Source organism: Trachinotus anak, unplaced genomic scaffold, assembly GCF_046630095.1.
Source record: "Trachinotus anak isolate AG129_WGS33_773 ecotype Australia unplaced genomic scaffold, CSIRO_AGI_Tana_v1 ptg000021l, whole genome shotgun sequence".
In the NCBI taxonomy this organism is placed as follows: domain Eukaryota; kingdom Metazoa; phylum Chordata; class Actinopteri; order Carangiformes; family Carangidae; genus Trachinotus; species Trachinotus anak.
The window spans coordinates 16,540,831-16,563,703 of record NW_027273872.1 but is presented as its reverse complement, the minus strand read 5'-3'; the positions used below and the strand labels follow the sequence as shown (position 1 = coordinate 16,563,703).

At 41.6% G+C, this 22,873-nt stretch overlaps 2 protein-coding genes across 4 annotated transcripts in view; both read right to left on the bottom strand.

Moving 5' to 3' along the window:
* Positions 1-885: 885 nt before the first annotated feature.
* On the bottom strand, positions 886-3,137 carry LOC139606296 (uncharacterized). The gene is made up of 2 exons (XM_071458379.1): positions 2,930-3,137; positions 886-2,020 (listed from the first exon to the last, which is right to left on the bottom strand). Exon 2 carries the CDS (start codon positions 2,016-2,018, stop codon positions 1,227-1,229), a length of 792 nt encoding a protein of 263 aa, XP_071314480.1. The 5' UTR covers positions 2,019-2,020; positions 2,930-3,137; the 3' UTR covers positions 886-1,226.
* Positions 3,138-9,997: 6,860 nt separating this feature from the next.
* LOC139605811 (A disintegrin and metalloproteinase with thrombospondin motifs 2-like) overlaps positions 9,998-22,873 on the bottom strand; it is a 128,356-nt gene continuing 115,480 nt past the window's right edge. For all 3 annotated transcript variants that reach the window (XM_071457614.1, XM_071457613.1, XM_071457615.1), the window contains 13 exons: positions 22,062-22,175; positions 21,815-21,960; positions 21,400-21,575; positions 19,330-19,463; positions 19,116-19,239; positions 18,480-18,560; positions 18,209-18,372; positions 17,903-18,059; positions 17,652-17,784; positions 17,254-17,461; positions 16,746-16,875; positions 16,222-16,311; positions 9,998-12,807 (listed from right to left, as the gene is read on the bottom strand). In XM_071457614.1, the coding sequence (XP_071313715.1) occupies positions 10,556-12,807; positions 16,222-16,311; positions 16,746-16,875; positions 17,254-17,461; positions 17,652-17,784; positions 17,903-18,059; positions 18,209-18,372; positions 18,480-18,560; positions 19,116-19,239; positions 19,330-19,463; positions 21,400-21,575; positions 21,815-21,960; positions 22,062-22,175 (3,909 nt within the window). In that variant the 3' untranslated portion in view covers positions 9,998-10,555. The remainder of the gene's footprint in view (positions 12,808-16,221; positions 16,312-16,745; positions 16,876-17,253; positions 17,462-17,651; positions 17,785-17,902; positions 18,060-18,208; positions 18,373-18,479; positions 18,561-19,115; positions 19,240-19,329; positions 19,464-21,399; positions 21,576-21,814; positions 21,961-22,061; positions 22,176-22,873) is intronic.

Sequence of the window (22,873 nt, the reverse complement as noted above, 5' to 3'; positions counted from 1 at the left end):
AACTGCATGGCCCTGACATCACTACAGGTGACTGATAAAATATGTTTTTGCTTTGTTTTTGTAATTTGAGTGAACTGACCTTTTACCCATAACCTCTGCCAGTTTAGAAAAAAAAATCAGCAGATACTGTTGTTTCCTTTACACTTTTGTTACAAAAGGAAAGAAGGAGGGTCTGAAACATGTGGGTGCCAACGCAGTTTTTATTCTTGGGCGCAGGTCTCTGATCCTTAAATCTTTAACTGTCGGGTTAGAATAACTACACACACAGGGTTACTTCAATAACATTAGTACTGCAAGGGATTCTGCTGCTTATGAGAGATTTAAGGTTATAAAATATGTGATGGGTTGATTATGTAAAGTATTTTCATGAGGGGTGAATGGTATAAACCTGCCCTCTAGTGTTTCACTTTCAAAACTACATCCAAGGCTTACTTTGTGATGGCCTGTGTTTCCAGCAAAACCCACTCAAACGCCTCACTAATCATAGCAGATAATATTTGTAAAATGTTTTTCTACAGTTAAAATCTTCTTTAGCCTGTTGAAATGTATGTTGAAATGTATTAATGTGAATCGGAAACCTCACTGGTCAGGTCATGATTGCAGTTTCCCTGCTTTTTTCTTGTGACATGCAGGTGAATCTAATGTAGCAGTGAAACAACAGATGACCTGCATCTCGTGTGTTTAGGTTCAGCGGTGTCATCCCCTCTCAGCTCTGAGCTTCTCCACTCTTGTGTTTACCAGCGCAGGATCCCGCGACAGTTACCATAGAAACTCCAGTGCCTGGCACCAGCAGAGCCGAGAGTGGAGTTCATTTTCGAAGGGTTTACACATGCAAGAAAACACAGATTGTAGCTCGGAGAAAAAAAACTGATCACACAGTTTGGCTGAGAGTATCAAAAGACTGGTTTATTCATTCATACTCAGTTCACAGAACACAGAAAGATATAAAAGGATTTTGCAGATTTGTCCATTTTAATGATTTTGTATGATCACCAGCATACAGGGTGCAAATAATGACAACGATATAACAATACAGATGGACAATCATGACAATATTTATTTGCCTCTGTGCGTTTTCAACTGTGTATTTAATTGTATCCCTGTTATATATCTGCATAATGGATTTCTACATATCTCCTAATGCCAATGTCTCATGCACTGACAGAGAAAGAGCAGGATACTTTATTGAGGAATGTCTTCTGTCACAGTGTCTGTGCATTTGCGCCCTATATCTCAGCAATGGCGGGCAGCATACAGGCTCTTACTCGTGCCTCCCTCCATGCTGACCTGCAGTCAGAGATCCACTGGGAGATGAGGGATTGTTTGATGGTTGGATTCTGTCTCTCCCCCTCTGCTCCTCTTACTGCTGGGCTCCCTCTCCTGGCCTCCAACCTGGATAAGCTGTGTTTTGGAGAGATATTTGGAGCTGAGGTGTGAGTGCTGGTGACTAACTCAGGGCAGCTGCTCTTGCGCTGGCGTGGGAGGTCTGGACTTGAAGCACGGGGGATGCTGTGTGCTCTAGATCGAGCCTGGCCCTCCCATTTGCTCCCATGTTGCCTTGTAAACCTTCCCTCAACAAACACCCTCCTCACACCTCCTGAGAGGTTGTTCTGGTGTCCGTAAAGATACTCCAAAGGGTCAGAGTTGCCAAACATCAGCTCGCCACTCAGTTCTTTCTCCCCTCCCTGCTCTACATCCACGGCTTGTGGCTCCTCTGTGGGGTTGAATTCAGAGGTGGTTGATGTAGTCCCACTGTGCCGCGACAGCCTCAGCCTCTGGTACACAGCATCCAGCTGCCGTGTGTGGACGTTGTCAGGGGAAACATCTCTGGTGGGAAAGGTGGGGTGGGCCAGGTGGCAGATGGAGAGGAGGTAGTCCTCTGAGGAGACAGACTGGCTGTGGCTGGCGATGAGAAGTGCGTTGGCTTCATTCAGATCCCTCACTGTCTCCTCTGTGCCCTCTCTGATTGTGGGCAGCAGGAGTCTTCTCTTGGAGAGCAGTCTGGACCGCGGTCGCATAGCTGGGAGAGAGACGAGGAGGAAAGAGGTCATGGTTACAGCCAGAACATCTGTCAAATGTTTGCAAGCACACAGAGAGAGTAATGGACAGTTTTGAGTTTGACAGTCTTTTGGCCAACGTGAGCAGATTTAAACACAAAAACTGGATATAGTGAACTGCTCCAATTGAATTTATATTAAATATTACCACATGCATGCTGCTGTGCATGCTCTCCATCCAAGAAAACATCATTTGATTCTTCAGCATTTCTGAGACGTATAATTGAGGCTTTTACTCTGTTGTCCAACCATGAGATGAAAACATTATTTTCTTTTTGAAGCATGGTGGTTTTCGAGAGCGCTTTCTGTTTGTGTTTTTCCAGTCATCTAATTTTACAGTTACATCTTGACATTATCCCTTATACTATATCAATCCAATTTAATTCACATATAAGCCTTCCTCTCCTCCTGCTGACTCTCCTCTTCCCCATTTCAGACACCATCCTCTGCTTACTTTGGAGTGGCAGTGTAAACAGCCCAAAATACAAACAATCCCAGCAAGGAGCAGCAACATAAATAGATGACTATTTTAAATGCCTTCTCAGTCGTGTAAAGCCACAAAATGTGTCAGCCTTCATTTTCTTATGCAACCCCATATTGTTATAACCCTGAGTGTAGCCCACAATGTATTTTTGTCTCAACCTCCATGCCAAAAATAGCGTCAGCCAAACCAAAATACCAGCCTCTCCCTGTTTCTTCCAAGGTGTAACCATTGCTAAATTTAGACCACACCTTCGGTATACAACAGCTAAAAATGGTTCCACAGCAGCAGCTCTGGGCTGAAGCACAGAATAGGCATCCTGTGTATTTTCACCTCACGCATTATCAGTAATTATGTAAGGTTTTTCTGCACAATTTGCTTTCACACTCACCTGCTTACAGATGGTCTTTGTTGAGTCCTTTCTTCTTTCCTCTGCTCGTGCAATCTCAAAATTCAGTCTGCAGGCTTTATGCAGCTGGATATGCTTTTTCTTTTTTTTTTTTTAAATGTATGATACTGTGTCTTCAGCCAGGGATGCTGCCTCTCCTTGTAGCTCCAACTGTCTCTGACCAGAGGCAATGGCAGAATGCAGATTTATCTTCTCCTCACATCCCTCCACCTCCCTCTCCCTCTCTCTCTCTCTCTCTCCCGCTCTCTTACTTTTGGTTTGCCCTCCTTCCCTGGTTCTAAAAATAGACACACCATCCATTTCCTCAGCCCCAGCACTGTCATTGGCCAACTGTATTGATGGAGAGAGAAAAACAGAGGCAGAGAAGGAGGGAAGAGAGAAAAAGAGAATACAAAGAAACAGAGGGAGAAAGGGGGGGTGGTGAGAGTGAGAGAGACAGCAGAAAAACAGGAAAACAGAGGGAGGAAAAGAGATGGGGGTTTATTTTGTTTTTGTTGTTTTCAAGACGTGCTATTTCTAAAAATAACTGACTGTGAGTGAACACAGTCACCCCGTGTAATTTTGGTAAATCTGCCAAAATGAATGAGGCTTTGTGAAAACAGAGATCTACATACTGTGGAGCTGTTATAAAGAGGTTTGACCTTACCATTCAAAGCATATAAGGAGCATCATGCAGATAATTTGACACGCACGTGAGAGCTTTACACATGTTTACTTGTATGTGTGTATATATATGTGTGTGTGTGTCTGCACAGCTCTTGGTTGAGATCACAGGACCACTGGCTTTAGGAAGCTTTTTTTTTATCTGAGGCTTCATGTACAGAAAATGTCAAGTCAAGTCAAATCAAACTTTTTTTATATAGTATAAAAATTGTAAGTTTGCTGCAAGGGGCTTAATAATCTGTGACAATCTGTACAGTAGTATTGCACCCTATGTCCACCCTCAAAAAAACAAACAAACTCTTTAATGGAAAAAAAATGGAAGAATGACAGGATGACAACATCACATATTGTAAAATATGATGTTGGGGAATATTGAACAACCGCCAGGGTCTCACTAACTGATATGATCTGAGCAGCATGACCTCCTCTCAAAACAAAATGTTACAATAACCCAGTCTGGATTGAAAGGCATGAATTAGGCTTTCAGCGTCAGCCATAGACAGAAAAGACAAGTTTAACTATATTATGTAGGTGAAAAACAGAAGTCGTGGTGATGTCTTTAGTGTGCTGATCACTGGACACCCAGCTTTTCACAGCAGACAAGCAGACCTCTAATTTGATCATTGTGAATAGTTATTAGGAAGTTACAGCAGAGTATCATCAGAAACTTATTTTATGACTGTGTATAATTTGACCAAGAGATTAAATATAATGAGCAAAAAGCAGAAGGCCAAGGGCAGAGCCCTGATACACCCCACATTTCACATAAAATACTGATGTAGGGTTCTTGTGGGAAACAGTGTCCTTTCAGCAAGTAAGACTTCAACCATGTGAATGCCAGGCCGGAGATGCCAAATTCCAGTCAGTCTGGGAGTATACAATAATATATGATTACAAAAGCTGTAAGAGAACTCTAAATCCATAGTAAGCAGATTTGGCCACTTTAGTAGATGCATTTTCAGTAGAGCGACAGGCCCTGAAAGCAGACTGAAAAGGTTCAAAAAGATTGCTGTTATATACAGTATGTGGGCTGAAAGCTGCTGAGACACAACTCTTTCTTGCACTTTTGAAAAGATTGAAAGATTAGAGACTGACAAATAATTATTAATGAAACCTGGATCAAGGTGTGGTTTCCGAAGTAACAGTTTAAGCACAACGGTTTTAAAGCTAGAGAGGATGAACCCAGGTGTAAGTGATAAATTAACAATATTTAGGATTGTAGATTGTGGATTGAGATCTTTGGAAAGTTTAGCTGGTAGAGGGGTCAAAGAGACAGTTGGTAGGTTATGAAGCCAATGACTGCAGAGATACAGTCTTAAAAACAGACACTGTTAGGGATACAACGTAATATTCGACTGGCTCCGCAGAAAAAGCTGGAGTTTCCTATCATACAAAAACTCATGAACCATAAAGGGCGAGCAGCTAGGAGATGTAAATACGTTTGGCTACAGTTTCAAGGATTATGTTTATTGTTATCAATTAAGAGAAACAAATATGCTACACTATCAGTGGACAGGGCACGCTTGTAATTCAGGCCACATTCGTGCCACTGGAGGTAAGACCAGGGTGTAGACCTTTGATCTAGTTTGATGAGTTGATGAGTTTGTTGCCCTGGGACAAAGCAATTTATAGCTGATGGAGATAGTTTTAATACAAGAGCTTCAAAAGAGTTAAACATAATATCCAGTTTAAAGGTTAAACTGAAAACAGACTTATAGATTAAGGCACCCACCTTGTTTAGTAGCCCGAGCAACATGGGTGTTGGTTGGAAGCATTGGTTGGAAGCAATGAATAATAAAACAGATACAAAGATATTTTTATCCAGCACAAGGATTTCAGTTTGTATTAAACAGGACAACATAATGAAGAGCCCATTTTTAAGGATTTGGGGCAGAAACAGGGACAGTTATATAAACATAAAATGTCCACTGGACAGTATTTGTGTCTTGCTTAAGGGGAAAAAAAACAAACAAAAAAAAAAAAAAACGGGGCAGCAGGTGTTTGGATAATTTTGGGTAATGCTTTTTTATTTCTCCTGCTTAGATTTTTTTTTTTTAACTGATTAGCCCTGTTTCTCTGACATGCATGACATAAGTTGTTAAGAGGGCATTTGGAATAATCCTGGTCGGCAAAATTACTGAATTTTGAAGTGTCTAAATGTTTGTCACAGTCGCATTAATTTTATTGGGGATCATTTTGCAAATCTCTAACTGCTGTCAGATTTTTAAAATTTCTTCATAATGTTACAGTTAAAGACATTGTTATCATATGTAAGATAAAATACTTCAAATACAAGTTAGTTTAGTGGAGAGAACTGCTATTAAATACACATCTCACAATGAGAAGTCACTAGATCTTTCAACAATAGGCAAATATTTCAAATACAAATACTTAAATTGCAACATTGTACGTGAAATAATTGAATACTCTCGCTAATAATGTGTTCCATAAGTTTTATGAGACAACTAAAGATGTGGACGTGTGTTTCAATGTAATTATGATGTGACGTGTTCATTATCAGTATTACATGGTGTGGATATATGTAGGATGTCAGCACTGTTCACCAGAGGATTTATACACTGGGGAAAAAGTGTCTGGGGAAAAAGCTTTCAGTTGCATGTGTGTGTGCACGCGTGATTGCATGTGTACGTGTGTGCGTGTTGGGGGCAGCATAACCCCTGATGAGTCAGATGAGTCACGTCTTCTTTGCATCCAGCCTATAAAAAGATTCCTGGCTTTTTATGGATCTCTAATGGACGAGTCACAAGGAGCTAAATTTGCCTCAAAGACACACACACAGACACAGACACTCACACACATGCACACCCTGGCACGTGGCGTAGTTCAGTTATAGGCTTGACAGACTCTCAGGCACCACACTGACTACATTCATTGATGTGCATTCTGCTAATGACAAACACCCGGCACAACTTTAGCCACAACGGCAGGATTTAAATTCATGAAAGAAACAACAAACACAAGATCCAACAGCAGTTATGCTGTCATTTGTATTTGTTGCTTTGCACGTGTTCACAGTCTTATCAGCTGTCCTATCGGCAGCCATAGCAGGCATATTACAGTAAGGGGCTCTGAAATGGGTTCCAGTTGTTTTTTTGGTGCCTTTAGCTCAACACCAACCCACAGCCTGTGAGCCAACTGCATTCAAACTGAGATAAACAGGTAAAATCATGGAAACATACAAGAAGTACAAAATTTATTTTCTTATTTTTTCCTCAACATTTGCATAGACTGACAATTAATATTTCACTGAAAATTTACCATGGCAATAACAGTCTTAGTGAGCATGCTGTGTACCGTAAGTGACTGTATGTTTGTATTAGGGGTGTCAGTAAGTATCGGTGCAGATGATAACCAGTACTGTCAATAAATACTCAGCAGGGAGGGTCCTCTGCACTGACATTATACACAAACACATTAAGCACATAGTGTTTAACAGTAGTGCATAGAAAAAAAGGACTGTTTCACAAAAGGAACATTTTTATACTTAAAAGCAAAAGGAGAGTTAAACACTTCCAGTCCTGTTCAGAACACCTCTTCCCCATCTTAAACTCTTGTTCTCATCCACCTACGGGTTCAATAAGAATTAGAGTGATACGGGAGGATGCTTATGTTTTACGGCTGATAAAAGCTTCATTGTGTAGAGAGCTGGACAATCTAAGTTGAAGGATGGATAAAATGGAAAAGCTCTGAATGTTGAGCCTGGTTATTGATTTTTATCACTGAGCTTCCAGCCGCAACAGAGATTCTGAGAAATGGTCATACAGTGTAGGTGTCCTCTGAGGGGCAGGGAGGGGAGTTTCCTCAGAAAGATTATTACTTTTTCCAAGAAGTTGTTTAGAAATATTTTTGGGAGAAAAAAAATTGCAGTTGGTTGGCATCACACACGTCTTATCCAACACAACTGCCCTATATACTGTATGTGCATTTGTGAAACTTATAATGCTTCTATTGCATCAGCTGTAAAAATAAATAAATAAATAAATACAGAAGTAGACCAAAAACTGCAAAGTTCAGCTATAAATGCCACTGGAAACCTAAACTCATCATAATCTGTCACCTCTGGCTTCTGGATTGCATCATACCTCAAGGTGTTACAATTTAACATTTTGTCCACCACTTGCTCCTTGTGCAGGTGCAAGCACAAGGGGTGCGTTATCCAAAACGAGTCAGTACTATCATCAACTTATTACTTGTATTTCAAAGAAGACTCCAGTTCAATCACCACTGTATCTAAAGGAGCAGCAAACAAGGCAACCCTGATGTTATAAGAAGAGGATCAAATTAATCTCACAAGACCAGAGGAAAAAAAAAACACATTGATGAGCCTCATAATTTTATGGCTCTGAGGGCTGATATTATATTGCATTGGAGTGTTATTCATTATGACTATTTATAATCATATCACACTTCAAGACATGCATGTTTCTCTATGTGTGTATAACTATTGTGCACTCACACTACCCCGACGCAAAGGAAGGTACCGAGCTTATGGGGTGACACCGTATAGATCTTAGTATTTTATTTCATATTATTTGGGCAGACATACACCACACTTTCTGTTTGTCTCCCAGGAAATGGTAACAGTTAGCATTATTGGCCATGCAGTCCTAATTTGCTGCACAGTGTTCCTGACAAGAATTTATTAGTAATCTAATATTCTGATGCCAGTCATGTTGTTTTCGAGCTCTTGACAGACACAGTGGAACCTTTAAATACTGTAACAAGAATGGTGTGGACACTTTACAGAGGCCAGGCCAGCTTTGGAAAACAACCAAAGTGGGAAAAAGACAGAATCAAAGAAACAACAGATTGGTTTATGAAAGATGTAAACAATTAAGGTTCAACTTTAAGTCTTGTATATCTAGGGAATTAGAAAAATTCTCTTGGTCATGGTTGTTTTTATTTTTAAGGAGCTGAAGGTTGCATATTTAAAGAATGCAAACTAAAATTGTCTTTTTTGTGTCAATAAGCAAAGTTTGACTGGAGTGACTCAAAGTATAAAGTTTCTCACAGTCTGAGTCTAACCAGATGCAGAGTTAAATGCTAAACCTAATCTAATGAGTGCAGTGTAATGGCATATTAACCGTGCCGGTGGTATTCCCATTAAGTTTGTTTACAACAATTTTGTACTCTTAGTAATATGGTAATACATTATAACAATATTCACTTATGTTTTAAACTTCCACAGAAAACTGTTCCCGATGAAAGAATGTAGGGCAGTCAATGTCCTAGGCTGAATCTCTAAACAGATATTTTGTAAAGTCATGCTGACTCATGTTCTGGACCTGCATATCTTTGTGTATATATACATATAAAACACACTCTCACACTCACACTCACACACACACACACACACACAAACACACACACACACAGTTTGGATATCACAGCACAAAGACAGTTGTGTCCTGACTCTGATATTCTCATTCTGCCAAGATAAAGGAAGACAATATAAAAGGCTGGATTGAGTGAATACTGCTAATACAAATACATGTCCTCTGTCTCCCCCTATGTGCCAGATACGGCATTACTCTGGAATCGTAAGCTTGTAAAATAATATGATGAGAATCTGGATTAGAAACTGTGAAATTTTATATCACTGAGTTGACCTCAAACTGATGCTGCAGTCAGACTCACAGGAGCTGTGTCCCACATGTCAGGACTGACTGAGTGACATAGAAACAACTGGTTGTGGACCAGATACATGAGGAAGGGCAGCATGATAATTGGATCACTGGAACAAAATCACACAACACTGGCAGTTTGCAAAATTCCACAGGCACTTAAACTTTAATAAATATTAAAAATTAAGTTCTTTTTCATATGTACAGATATTGTACAGAAAGATCCATAGGTGCCTTTGCAGTTGCTGCAAGTTAGAGATGTACCAATAATAAAACTTTTATAAAATAAAATATACTGGCCCTCAAAGCTTCTATGTGGATACAGTTAATACAAACAGGTTTATTATATTTTTTTGTTTTCTTTTTTTCTGACAAAAAGCACCATACTTGACTCAAAATATTTTTTTCTCTCTTCAATAAGTTTGTTTTTACAACTAGCTTAATGAGATATCAAAATATATCATCAAAATCCAGGAAGCACCAAGTGTTCAGCAATGTCTCTCACCAGACTTCTACGCTGTATCTGAACTTCCTGAGAGAAGACCCCGTGCAGTCAGACAGACTGTTTGCTTTGGTAAAGGCAACATGATCCAAGCAGTGTAAACTTTCACAATGAAATTAAACCAAAGAGAAACTTTGACTTTTTGATTGTTTGGCATTATCATGATTGCCTCATTCAGGCCTCCAAAGGCTCCAATTGTCAGTGAGTGTGTAGGGTATTCAGAGCGCTGGCCACTTAACAAGGAGCTGAGAGATATTCATATCTGTTTGGGGGAAATGAGCTGCAGTCCTAGGCAGTAATATAATACTGAATGGAGATTTGGATTGTAGGTTGTAGATTTTGTTGCTCCATAAGTGCCAGTACAGATAATACCATTTTACAAACTACATTACATCTTATCTACATCATCCATTGAGTGAATCCTCAAACAAGACTGTGGGTGGTTTAGAGGGATAAAAGCTTGGCTTTGTAAAGTGCTGGTCAAACTGGATGTACACTTTTTGTCCCTTCTGTTTCTCATTATTGTGTTTACACAGGCAAGGCGATTTGCTTCAAATCTGAAACAGTCTGTCCTCTAAAGGGCTTTTCTTTATTCAAAGCAACTGTTCAAACATTTGACCATGATAGTCTCTCTCTGCAGCAGTCCTGATTGTCATGATAGTGATATGACAGAATTTTTTTTGTGGAGAGGCCTGATAGAAAGCATCATGGCAGTTCACAGAGGGGTTTAAACAATGCTTACAAAAGTCTGTAAAGAAAATGTTCATCTCTATAAGAGAAATGAGAAGGCTTGGTCTATCATGCTGTGTGGCCTCTCTTCATCCTGAGGAGAAAGTTCCGCTTCTCCTCCAGAAGCTCCTGAATGCGTTTGTTCCTGGTTCTTTCTCGGAGGTTGACCCGGCGCTTCGGGATCAGGTTGTTCTGAGTGATGTCATTGTCTACGCCGACGATCCTGTTGTATGAGATGTCGATGGCGTTGTTCTCGCTATTCTCCTCTACTCTCCCCTGAGGTCTTATAGTAGAGCCTGTGGCGGTTGTAATAGCTGGTTTTTCTGTTGTTGGAGCAATGGTGGTGGGAGGTGGGGCAGTGACGGACTCCGAGGTTGTCGTGGGAACACTCACAGGGATATACTCAGACAGGTCCAGCCAGGGTGTGGAGGCAAGATCTGTCATGTCCTCACTGTTGATGGTTGGGATTACCATGGTGAGGCCATCATCCAGCACCATGGTGTCACTGACCACTCCCACATCACCATAGGACATGGTAATGTCGTCACCACTGAGAATCGTCCCGCTAGTTACTGTGACATCACCACTGCTGGTGATATCACCATATGGAGTGGTTCCACTGTGCATCATGACATCATCAAAATTACTTGTACCAGCAGGTGTTACGAGATCATCAAAAGTACTTGGTGTTACTGGTACAATGTCTGTGCTGTCATGGCGCCACAGTGGAGTTTCATCTGTTGTTGCTGTGTTGTTACTGATGAATGTAACATTGACTCCTGACCCAGGGAAAGGCGATGGATCATATGAACTAGTGGTAGAGGAAACAGTGGAAGAAAAGTACTCTCTTGATGGTTCTGGGCTTGTGTAGGGAGAGGGAGCTGTGGTGTAATAAGATGATGTTTCAAGTGTTTTCTTTTTTTGGTTAGTCTTTTTTGCTGTGACCTTATTCTGATTAACCTTGGCCTGTGAGGCTGTGGCATTTTTGGGTCCTGGTTTTGGGTTCTTTTTATGGTTTGTCTTGGTTTGAGTTTGTTTTGATGCATTTGTCTTTGGCTGCATGTTTGTTTTGGGACCAGCCTTTGGTGGAACCTTTTTGGGCGTTGGTTTGAGTTTTTTCTCAGGAGTAGGCTTCACTGCAGTGGTCTTTTTGAGAGTTGTTTTTACCAGAGTAGTCTTTTTTGGTGTGGTGTTTGCTGGGATAGTCTTTTTGGGAGTGGTGTTTGCTGGGATAGTCTTTTTGGGAGTGGCTTTTGCTGGAGTAGTCTTTTTGGGAGTGGCTTTAGATGGAGTAGTCTTTTTGGGAGTGGCTTTTGCTGGAGTAGTCTTTTTGGGAGTGGCTTTAGATGGAGTAGTCTTTTTGGGAGTGGCTTTTGCTGGAGTAGTCTTTTTGGGAGTGGCTTTAGATGGAGTAGTCTTTTTGGGAGTAGCTTTTGCTGGAGTAGTCTTTTTGGGAGAGGTGTTTGCTGGAGTAGTCTTTTTGGGAGTTGTTTTTTCTGGTCTATGATTTTTGGGATTGCTATTGACAGAGGTATTCTTTTTTGGAGTAGCATTTTTCTTTTTGGGACTGATCTTTGGTGGAACATCTTTTCTTGTTGTATTTTTCAGAGCAATATTCTTTTTTGGATTGATCTTTGGTGGAATCACCTTTTTGGGGTTTTTCTTTGAAGGAATATTCTTTTTGGGCTTGGATTTCAGCGGGGAGTCTGTTTTTGTGCTAAATTCTGTTGGATTTGTGATTGTTGGACTGGTGACTGCTGTAAGCTCTAAGGTAGTTATCATACCAGATGTGGATAAGCTATTTGTAGTGCTCTGCAACTGTGGATCTGTGCTCTCCTCTAGGTCTGGGACAGGCAGGGGATGAGCAGTAATACTGTGAGAGGTAGTAATAACTGAGGTGGTTGTCATGGAAAAGGTGGTAGGGAGGACAGGAGCACTGGTGGCAGATGACACATGACTTGTGATCAACTCTGTGTTGCTGAGTGAGGTTGGGGTGGAATGAGGGACAGGAGTGGTGAAGGTAGGAGGATGAGTGATAGTCCAGGGGCTGGTGGTAGAAGCTGAAATGGTGGTGATGACAGGTTTGGTGGGTTGGATGGTGGAGAAGCCAGAGCCAAGGGTGCTGGTGGGTGGAGGAGTTGTAACACCGGGTTGGATAGAGGTGATAGGGGTGGATTTGGAGGTGGAGTTGGGTGGAGGTTCTGCGATGGTGACATTGCTGCAGGTCTTGCAGCACATGCGCTGGAAGTCCGGTAGAGAGCAGTAGCGCCTCAGCATCTCCATACGACAGAACACAGAGCGGTCTCCATGACAACGCTGGCCTGTGAAGGAGAGAACAGAGAGCTGAGACTGGGTGCAGCCAGGGGGAGAAACTATGTAGGGGTGTGTGTGTGTGTGTGTGTGTGTGTGATTGCTGGGATATGTCTTTGTGTCTAAAAGAATGTGCATCAATAAGAGTATATTATCTGTGTGCTAGTTTATACAGAAAGTATATAAATGTGTGTGTGTGAGTGTGTGTTGGTTCCACACCGTGCAGAGTACAGTAGTAAAGCCAGACCATTAGCAGAGGATGCAGGGAGGAAGAGGAGAAAAACCCAAACATCAAGAGCAGTCATGAGATTAGTCCAGAGCAACTGAAATGGAAAAAGAAGGGTCGCCAGTCTTGTGTTGTAAATATAACTCATCTGAAATGTTTGATGCCTAATTTTGTCTCGCTCATGCAGCTTTTGGTGCCTTTCCTTCAGGTGCACATCATTCTTCAGTTAAAATTTCACACTCTACTACTTGACTTGTACCCTTTTTGTACCATGCCAGTAAAAATAACTGTGTTCTCCTAGCAATGTTTGACATTTTCTCTGACGAATAATCTAGCCAGTGAGCATTCCTAGTGAGAGAAAGATCACACTTTTTAAAACATTTTTATTGATACAACTTTGCTGTTGAGAATGACAGGAACTGAAACAATGAGATGTATGCCCCCCCTGCTCAATATATAGATATATTCTTTTCTTAAGAAAAATAATTCAACTGTATTGAAAGTTACAAGTTCACAGTCACTTTGGTAAAACACTTCATTACTTTGAAATCAACCAGTCAATCTGTTTATCGATTGAAAAAAACAAAAAAAACAAAACATGAAGTACATAAATGATATTTGCTGTTTAAATAAAATACATAATTTCCATGATGATGTAAAAACTGGAATGGCACATTAAGTGTCATATGAAACATTTACAAAACATTAATAAAATTTCCCTGATAAATCAAAGTGCATATAGACGCAGTGCACGTAGTCCATCTGAATGTTTCTTCAACGTTAGCCAAACGTTAGCCAGCCCCACGCAGCAGGCCAGTGAAGCCACAAAACAGTTACCCATAGTATAGAATATTATAGAAGAAGATAACAGTCATGAACATTATTAAATACAGTCAACACCAATGTTATATACAGTATCGCACTGCTAGGTCTGGCTTGGTCTCATACAGTCCAACTCCAGCAGAAGGAAACCTTGGATAGCTCGCTACATAGTCACAACAGAAATATGTGATCACAATACAATGACAAGTCTGAAGTGTTTTTTTTTTTTTTTTCTAGACGCCATATGTGTCAATACCCTAGGCCCTTTATAAACCCTTCCCAGTAGTCGGACATTGGTCCAACATCACCTTGGTAGGTTTGATGGTTGGCGGGTGTGAGTTTGTTAAGTTGGTTTGAAGCTGCCTCTATTCCGAGTGAAACTTTGAATGAGTAAAGCCATCTCTTTCACAGATAAATGCCATTACATTCAATCCAAGATAAGGCATTGTTCATGTGGTTAATGTTCATCAAAATAAAATGAGATCATCGGACGCTCTCAAATCAAAGTTTATGAGGTATTTCTGTATCTGATTGCAATGTGTAAAAGCCCGAATGATTAAGCACCCTTACACACAAACACTCACACACACATACACAATCAGACACATATGCACACAGACGCGCGCGCGCGCACACACACACACACACACACACAATCACAATCACACAAACACACTTTCACTAACAAGACAAATATTTCTCTTTCACTCACCCTTTCACTCACTCATCTTGACTTATCTCACAAGACACACATGCATCCATCCACATATACACACAGACACACATAGATGCACTAACTCACTCACTCACACACACACAGACACACACATTCACACACACAAATACACGTGTACACACACACACACACACATGCACGCACATACACAAATACACATGTACATGCACACACACACATACACACACACACACACACACACACACACACACACACACACACATGCACACACACATGCACACTCACACATACAGGTGATGGATGCAAATGCGCATGACAAAACGTGATCCGATCCTTAAAGAAAACAAGAAGCGACAGTAAACCACTGATCCATCTGAGAGAATGGAGAGGCAACTAACTGACCAAATCCTGCATAATATAGGTCTTACCCCTTCCCCCGAAACACTTTACCTTTATTAAATATTCATCTGTATTCATGTAAAATCAATAAAAAAATACACATAACAGTCAAGGATCTAAGCGATCAATAGCAGTCCAAAGGTTTTAGGCAAATAAGCTACAGCTTATTCATGGTAAAACATTATTAATATTATTGTTACTCATATAGATTTAGATTTATAGGTATATATAAATACAAATATATTTATAGATGTATTTGTTTAAAGTCTGCAAGCACAAATAAGCTGCATTTATTGAACTTTTAGTATAACAGTCAAAGAGAAGATGGCTGATGGTGAGGTGAAATGGGAAGCAACCTCAAGCGGTCAGACTACCCTGTTTTTTTTTTTTTTTTTTCTATTTGCCTTTACTTCAAGATTCTTCAATTTCCCTCCCCCCCGAAATCAGAAGGTTTGCTTATGTCACTTCCTGTTCCTGTGCTGAGTTCCTGTCAATCTGAGAATGGAACGTAGAATGAGACGCCATTCTCATCCCCGAATGGAACCAGGATGTCAGATGAGCACTTTAGCAAAGATGTCCTCATTGTGACAAGATCACATTCACAATAAAGCTTTCATATTTTTTTTATAACTTTTTTTCTCTATATAGATATTTATATACCTTTTCTGTTTATTTTCACACCTGTTTCTCCCCACAATGACAGTGCGCTACAAAAAGGAAAAACCGCAGCTGCATCTCAGGAGTGGTAACCCATGACAACACGCAGCTAGCTCGCGCAAAACACGGCCGCCATATGTAGAGACACACATGAACGGCCCTTTGACACGTCTCAGGAGGTGTCACTGAAAACCTGTTCGCCTTGCCACTTCGAATCCTTTTCACATCAAATTTTTTGTTGATCTTTTGAGTTTTCGACTGGCCAGCGGTTACAACACAATGCTCCACAGAGGAGAGAGAGAGAGATAGAGAGAGAGAGACAGAGCAAGAGAGAACCAACTAGCACACACAGGAGCCAGAGACCTCCCCCCAGTCAGAGCTGTCTCAGACACAGAGAGAGAGAGACAACATCCCCCCCCCCAAAAGAGAAGCGAAAGCTTTGCCGCTCGCTCACGGGCGTGGGCACAGGCACGGGGCGTAGGGGAGGGGCGGGTCAGGGGGCCAGCCGAGGCCGGCCCTGCAGAGACAGGAGGACAGAGATGGGCAGGGCCCAGCAGAGGACAGACATGCAGCTGCGGCTGCCGCTGTGGAGGCCAGGCTGGGAACTAATGAGGGAGGTTTTACGTGAGGAGATCTTCGGGAAGTTGGGGTTGGGGCGAGACAGCCACTGGATCAGGATGTTGCTGTTCTTGTTGAGGAGGTCTGATGAGCCCTCTGCAGAGACAGGAGGAGAGAGTTATGGAGTTTAAAAGTTGAGAAGAGAACTTTTAATGGTTAAAGTATTTTTTGTCTGAACACCTATCCATCTTTCATTCTGTGCAGAGGTCAGGGTCTGTTTACTGTTTAGTTTACTGAGCCCCACCTTTTTCCCCTTATATAGCTTCAAGACTGTAAAAATCATCTTATTTTCACACTGTCTGACAGTATCACATACATTATATAGTCTGTCTGTGTGTCACATTGTTCAGGGTCCTTATTTTAGATAAGTGATCTTCACATTGAGTGAAACATTCAAACTGAAGAAGATCCTTTCTGTCTAAAAATTTTCCACAAAATTCAGACTGACATATTTAGTATCAGTAATATTTAAGAGGTTAAGAGTCATGTGCAATTAAATAAAATTTGGGTGGAGGTTCCTGAGCACTCACTGGGACATGGATCCAGGCGACAGACTCTGATGGTGTCAGGCTTACTGTCCAGACACAGGCCGATGGTGTTGTCCCTGGTGTGGCACAGAGCCTGCCTCTGCTGGGTCCCATTACCACAAGTCACTGAGCACTGGAGATAAAGAACATTAACACAAACCAACACATTTTAACAAATCACCTGGTAAATGTGGATAAAAATGTTTTCAAAGCAAGTACAAAGCACATTAACATCACAACTGTTTTTTTTATCATCATGCTTGCTTCACTGTAAGCAGTAACAGTCAAGATCACATGATCTGTTTTTCAGAGGCTTTTCAAACCTGCCAAGTCCTGAGGAAGTCTTTTGAAATTTAAAACTCTGAATGTCTGACAAAAATGCATCCTGTTGGGCTCCAATACAAAAATATCATTACAGGTATTTCCTCTCAAAACCCCTTATTGCTCAAACATTATTTGCAACTTTTCAGTTTCATTTTTGATAGAAGGGACCCATGTTCAGCCTGCGCACCTGTGACCACGGTCCAACTCTCCACTGGGTGGGACAGGGGTGTCGGTTGCAGGGTCTGCGGGCCTCAGGCCGGTCGTCGTTGCAGTGTTTATTGTGGATGGAGCGTGTGGTGTTGTCATCTGACGGCTGGACACAGCTGACTGAGCGGATTTGCATGCCCGTCTTTCCACATGGTTTGCTGCAGTTCTGCCACTCCCCTGTCACCCAGCTGGAGAACACCACGGGAGAGAGAGAAACAAGAGGGCATTCAAAATGTCAAAATGCCGAGGTAAACAATGTCAGAGGAAGTAAAAAGGGCAGACTAAATGCAGAAAAAGCATAAAGTTGTCTGTATCACAGTGTAGTCAGGTTCCCTATGTTATAATTTTACAGTTGGTGGCATATAATACAATGCATACATGGGTGGAGGGCAGGGCTTCTGGTTGCAGTCTCTGGTGTCTCTAGGTTTCATGTTGGACTTGTTACAGAAGCTCTTGTGGACCATCTTACTGTCATCTTTTCTTCTGCAGCCGTATCGCAGATTCTGCTTCCCTACAGCAGGAGGGGATAGAAAATGTTTCATAAAACAAGACAGGCATGCAAAATGCACACAGGTGATCTCAGAGACACAACAGTTTCACAACAGGTATCCTTCCTTGCTCTAGTGTACCTCCACCGCAGGGCTTGGAGCAGTAAGACCATCTCTTTGGGGCCCATTCATAGGCACTGTCTTCTACCAGCATGTTGTTCTCAATGGCAGAGTCACTGTCCATGTTCATCATGTACTTATAAGACAAACTGACGTCCTCATCTCCATGTAATTTCATCTACAAACAGAAAGATCAACATTAAGAGTGAGAGACCTTAATGACATCTTAGGAAAGATGACTATTTCAGATGAAACAGTGAGGTTTGAGTGTAATTTAGACAATTTAATGTGCTGAAAATGTTTGTGTTTTTTTCTTCATTTATTTACCATGATAAGAATTCCATGTCTGAGAGGGCCAGTGGTCTGAAGGGTCTCCTTTTCATTGTCGTTCTCATATTCCCACTCTATGCCCTTTTCTATGACAGAGTGGGATTCTGGGTATTCACTTTCCCCGTTCAAGAAAAACAATCCTGATGCCACGTTCTTGACAGCTGTAGAAGTGTGAGAAATATGCATTAATTGCACTTGCATAACAGACAATTACAAGAGTATAGACATACACACACATGAAGGAAAATCATTGCAGAGTGTCAAATACCTAAAATGTGTAAAGTTGCTTTCAGCTCTTGGATCAGTAGGTGTCTCGCTCCTCTGGGGATTTCAAGAACTTTGAGGAAACCTGAAATAAAATGAACATCTGGTTCACGACTCCAGCATCATCAGAAGCTAATTTTACAGTTTCCTGTCAAAAAGCCTCAGCTAATCCAGCAAAGAGCTCTTACTCATTTCAAACAAGCAAAACAAACATACCTGCTCACTAGTTAAAATCCCTGTAGTCTTGACTATTTTCATGCAGAATAAACATTGAGTCTGGACATTTTGCAGCTATAATGTGGATCTGTCCTGGCATCAAGAGTTATATAACATACTTTATTAGCTAAAGACTTGGAGGTTTGACGTAACTTCTTGGCAAATGCTCCACTCACATGGAAACAATTTCAACTCAAATGTCACTGAGGTTTGGACAGTGTTATAACTCTTCCTGTAGAGGGCGATGTTTAGTTAAACATAAGTAAATACAGAGTTAAAGTGTCTGGCTTATGAACAAAGGACACTGGCCAACTATTTTATCCTGTACTTACCAGCATGACAGACATCTGCTACAGTGATGGAGCCAAGTCAAGCCCGTCCTAGATGTAGATGAGGGTTACTGTGACTGTTCGTGTGTGCTTACCTTGTTTCTTGGCAGTGCGTTGGATAGTGTCTTTGAAGGTTTTGCAGCTGGAGTTGTCGCCTCCACACACCCCACACTTGTCCTCCTGCTTTGAGGAGCCGACCACGCCGTCGCAGCCCACTTTCTGTTCGGGGCGACACGGAATGATTAACACACGTGTATCTGAACACATGCAGCTCTCCTGCTCTCATACACGCACATAAACATCACTCACCTCGCATTCTCCACGCACACACACACTGTGCGGGTCCTTGTATGAGCAGCGGGTGCCGTCAAGGACCATTCTTTGCATGAACACCACATCTCGTGTCTCCCTGGATTGGCAATGCAGGTGGCAGCGTTTGTTAGCTGGAAAACAAACACAAACACACAATAAAAGTGACCCATTTATTCAACTGATTGTCAGAATGACACATTTGCAATATATTCTGATGATTTCATCTTTACAACTAACGTGTGGTTGTTTTTCATGTTCTGAATGAGCTCTCCATGAGTCAGCGTGACGCTGTGTCTCATTGTCTGTCTGTGTGAGTCATACTACAACTACATGAGCCTCTAGAGACAAACCTGGCAGTTCATCCCAGTGAGAATGAACACTCCTACTTCATCATGTTACAGATGGACATAATCCAGAGATCTTTTCTTATGGTGCTTTGACACTAATAAACAGGTGTCAAAGTGCTACTGAAGAGTTCTGATATGTAGAGAAAAACACATTTCTGTCAGGGCCCCAGGATGTAGACTGTGCAGGTGCAATATATTTGTATCACAGTGTAGGTAGATTTAAAATACAGTATATGTATAGATTTATACAGACATATTTATCTATATACACACGAGAACACCCATGTCAGTCATTCAGTCCAAGTGGTTATAAAACAACACCACACGTAAAAACAAACATATTCTATATCATGAAAAAATGATTTAAAATGTTTAAAAATGTCAGGATTTCTAAAATTATCTCCTGAATAAAAGAGTTTAGAGAAACAAAAAATAATTAGCAGAATTTTTAATTCCTGTAAAAAGTTTATTTCAAGGTTGTCAGAAAGGGAGGGGTGTTATAATAAAAAAGTGTGAGACCCCGCCATATTTTGCACATTGAGGAGTTCCAGGAGACATCTGATCTCATCCGTGTGAGAACACTGAAAACAACAGTTTTGGGCTTTAGATCAAATGTGATAGAGCGAAGGGTCGGAGGAATCCCTCTAACCAGTTGGTTGAACAGCCACACAAACAGGGCAGCCTTACATTTGATGTTTCTTTGCTCAAGAGTATTTTACAGTATCTCTGTTGACACGGGAATAGATCCAAATAGAGACAAAAACCCAACAGTGTGTCAAACGTCTCTAAACAAATACTACAATTTCACACTTGGAGCAGACACTCTTCTTCTCTCCTCACACTATCTGGAACTCAGGAGATGACAGACCATGAATGGAATTCAATTTCACCTCCCTGTTCACTTTTTTCTCCCTCACACACACAGACATGCACATCTGTGGTTGCACACACACACAAAAAAGTAATTTGAGACTGAGAAAGCCTTGCTGAAAAATATGGCATTTAGAAATGATAAGAAAAGAGAAAAACAATTTAGTGAGGCACCTCTTAGCCAAGTGTGTGTACTGTGACCTCCGATTAGATATGGAGACAGCTCAGCACTTTTCTCTAGGGATGCCCTTTAGTTGGATGATAATTTAATACACATCAGGAATGCAGTGACACCTCCACTTAGAGACAGGGTGGGTCTGACAACCACACACACACACACACACACACACACACACACACACACACACACTTCTAAGAAAATGTAAAAGGGTTTTTGGATATTAAGTGGAGAACTTTGGGCTGGGATCCCATTGGGGATGTGATAGTTTGTCAACTGATAGCAGCTACATGGACGGAGAAAAAGGTGGAGGAAGAGGGGGTTAGTGATGTTCAAATGACTTGGGTGGGGAAAGAGAAGACACCTAGTTCAAAGAAGATTGTTTTTAAAGAGATTTTCAAAGACATGGGGTGTTTTTATGGGAGGGCGTAGACATACCTCAAAGCTGCACTCAGACTCAGCAGGACAGCCAGATGTCAATGGCCATAACAGAACACAACCTCTATATATAAAACCCACCAAAACCCCAACCACATTCAGGAATTATGTGTTTGCTACCCTGTTTTGGCTTTTATTCATACAACTTCCACAGTGTGTTATCATTTAAGGTTTGCGATTCTCAGGTTGGTGTCTTTGTTCTGACAGTCTTTCCATCTGTGGGTGTATACTCACGGTCTGGGTGTTCATAAGGCAGCCAGTGGTGCTTGTTGCTGTGGAGTTCAAAGCGAGGGTCCCAAGCGTGGCATTGCTCCTCTCGTGGGTCACTGTAAATATCCTCGCATTCATTGGTGTTGCACATCTGGAACTGATAGGTCGCCCCCAAACAGGTACGGCCCCCGTTGGCTGGTCTGAGGAGGTGGCAGGACAGACGACACATGAATATTTTTATCTGTCTAAATGTGCCTTACGTTTTACTTCTATGATTCATTAGCTTTTATTTGAAGGCTGGGACTAGAAAGGATACATTTAACACAATAACACAAATTATGGTGATCTATGTTAATGAAGCAAAGTGCCTCTCTACCATCATTTTCTCAAGTACAGAATCAAAACTTGTAATATCACTTTTTAACGCACAGTTTCATACCTTGGATTGTCACAGTCCCGTGTGCGAAACTGTACTCCTCCACCACAGGTGCGGGAGCACTGGCCAAACTCACTCCATGAACCCCAGTTTCCATCTTGCTTTATGATGTCAGGGGTCAACCAGATGCAGTGACCTTTAAAGCAGTGCTGCAACAGGCCAAGAACAAAAGACAGATGTGGTTTCATGAGGCCAACAAATGATTCTTCTCAGACATAATGTGGTTTAAAGTACAGAACGGTATAAATACCTTCCCATTGCCACAGGTGGTGCCATCAATGGGCGGTCCTTTCTTGGTCTTGCAGAAGAAGGGATTGTCTGGGTGGCTACACCACAGCTGCTTACATGGGTCAAATGTGCGATACTGCGGGGCACAAAGAGAGACTCCTTCTTACAATCAACAGCCCAAACATACAGTACACACACACTGGGCAACAGACTGACCTTCAGTAAAACAAATCAACCATCATGAGACAGCTGGAATGAGACTAAACACTAAGAATAGGAAATAAAAGAGAGATGAGGAGAAAGATATCACAACAACAATAACCACAACAGTGTTATACCCAACAACAACGACACCGACCCTGTAATGTGTCACTGCACTGTACACTACGCTCCACTGAGAAACACACAGCCATTCATGCAAACTAAACCAAAGGATGAACGAGAGAGACAAGACTCTCAGAATGAGACAGCTGTGGTTTAATTAGGTCACTAGGGAGGTCAGAGGGCAGAGGGCAAAAGGTAAAAAGGCCAAAAGGTGAGGTCTTAGTGACCTCTAAGATGCCCCTTGACACAGATCAAGGACCAAATTCTCCTCCTTGTCTGATATGAACCATTGATGAGGATACCACCAAAGTAACCTGCAGTCCAGTGTCTGAGGGGCCGTGCCCTCCTCCCTCCTTTTCACAGATTCCCCTACCCACCATGACCCCAGGGGGCCTTTGCAGGTCAGAGAGTGAGTCACAATCAATGGCTAGACTGTGGTAGGTAATCACTAATGACATCAGACTGGAGGATCCTAAAAGCTGAAGTAAAACATGGAAAAACAGCCTCTGT

Excerpts from the sequence above, each read along its gene's own strand:
- LOC139606296 (XM_071458379.1), bottom strand. The coding sequence starts at position 2,018 with ATGCGACCGCGGTCCAGACTGCTCTCCAAGAGAAGACTCCTGCTGCCC.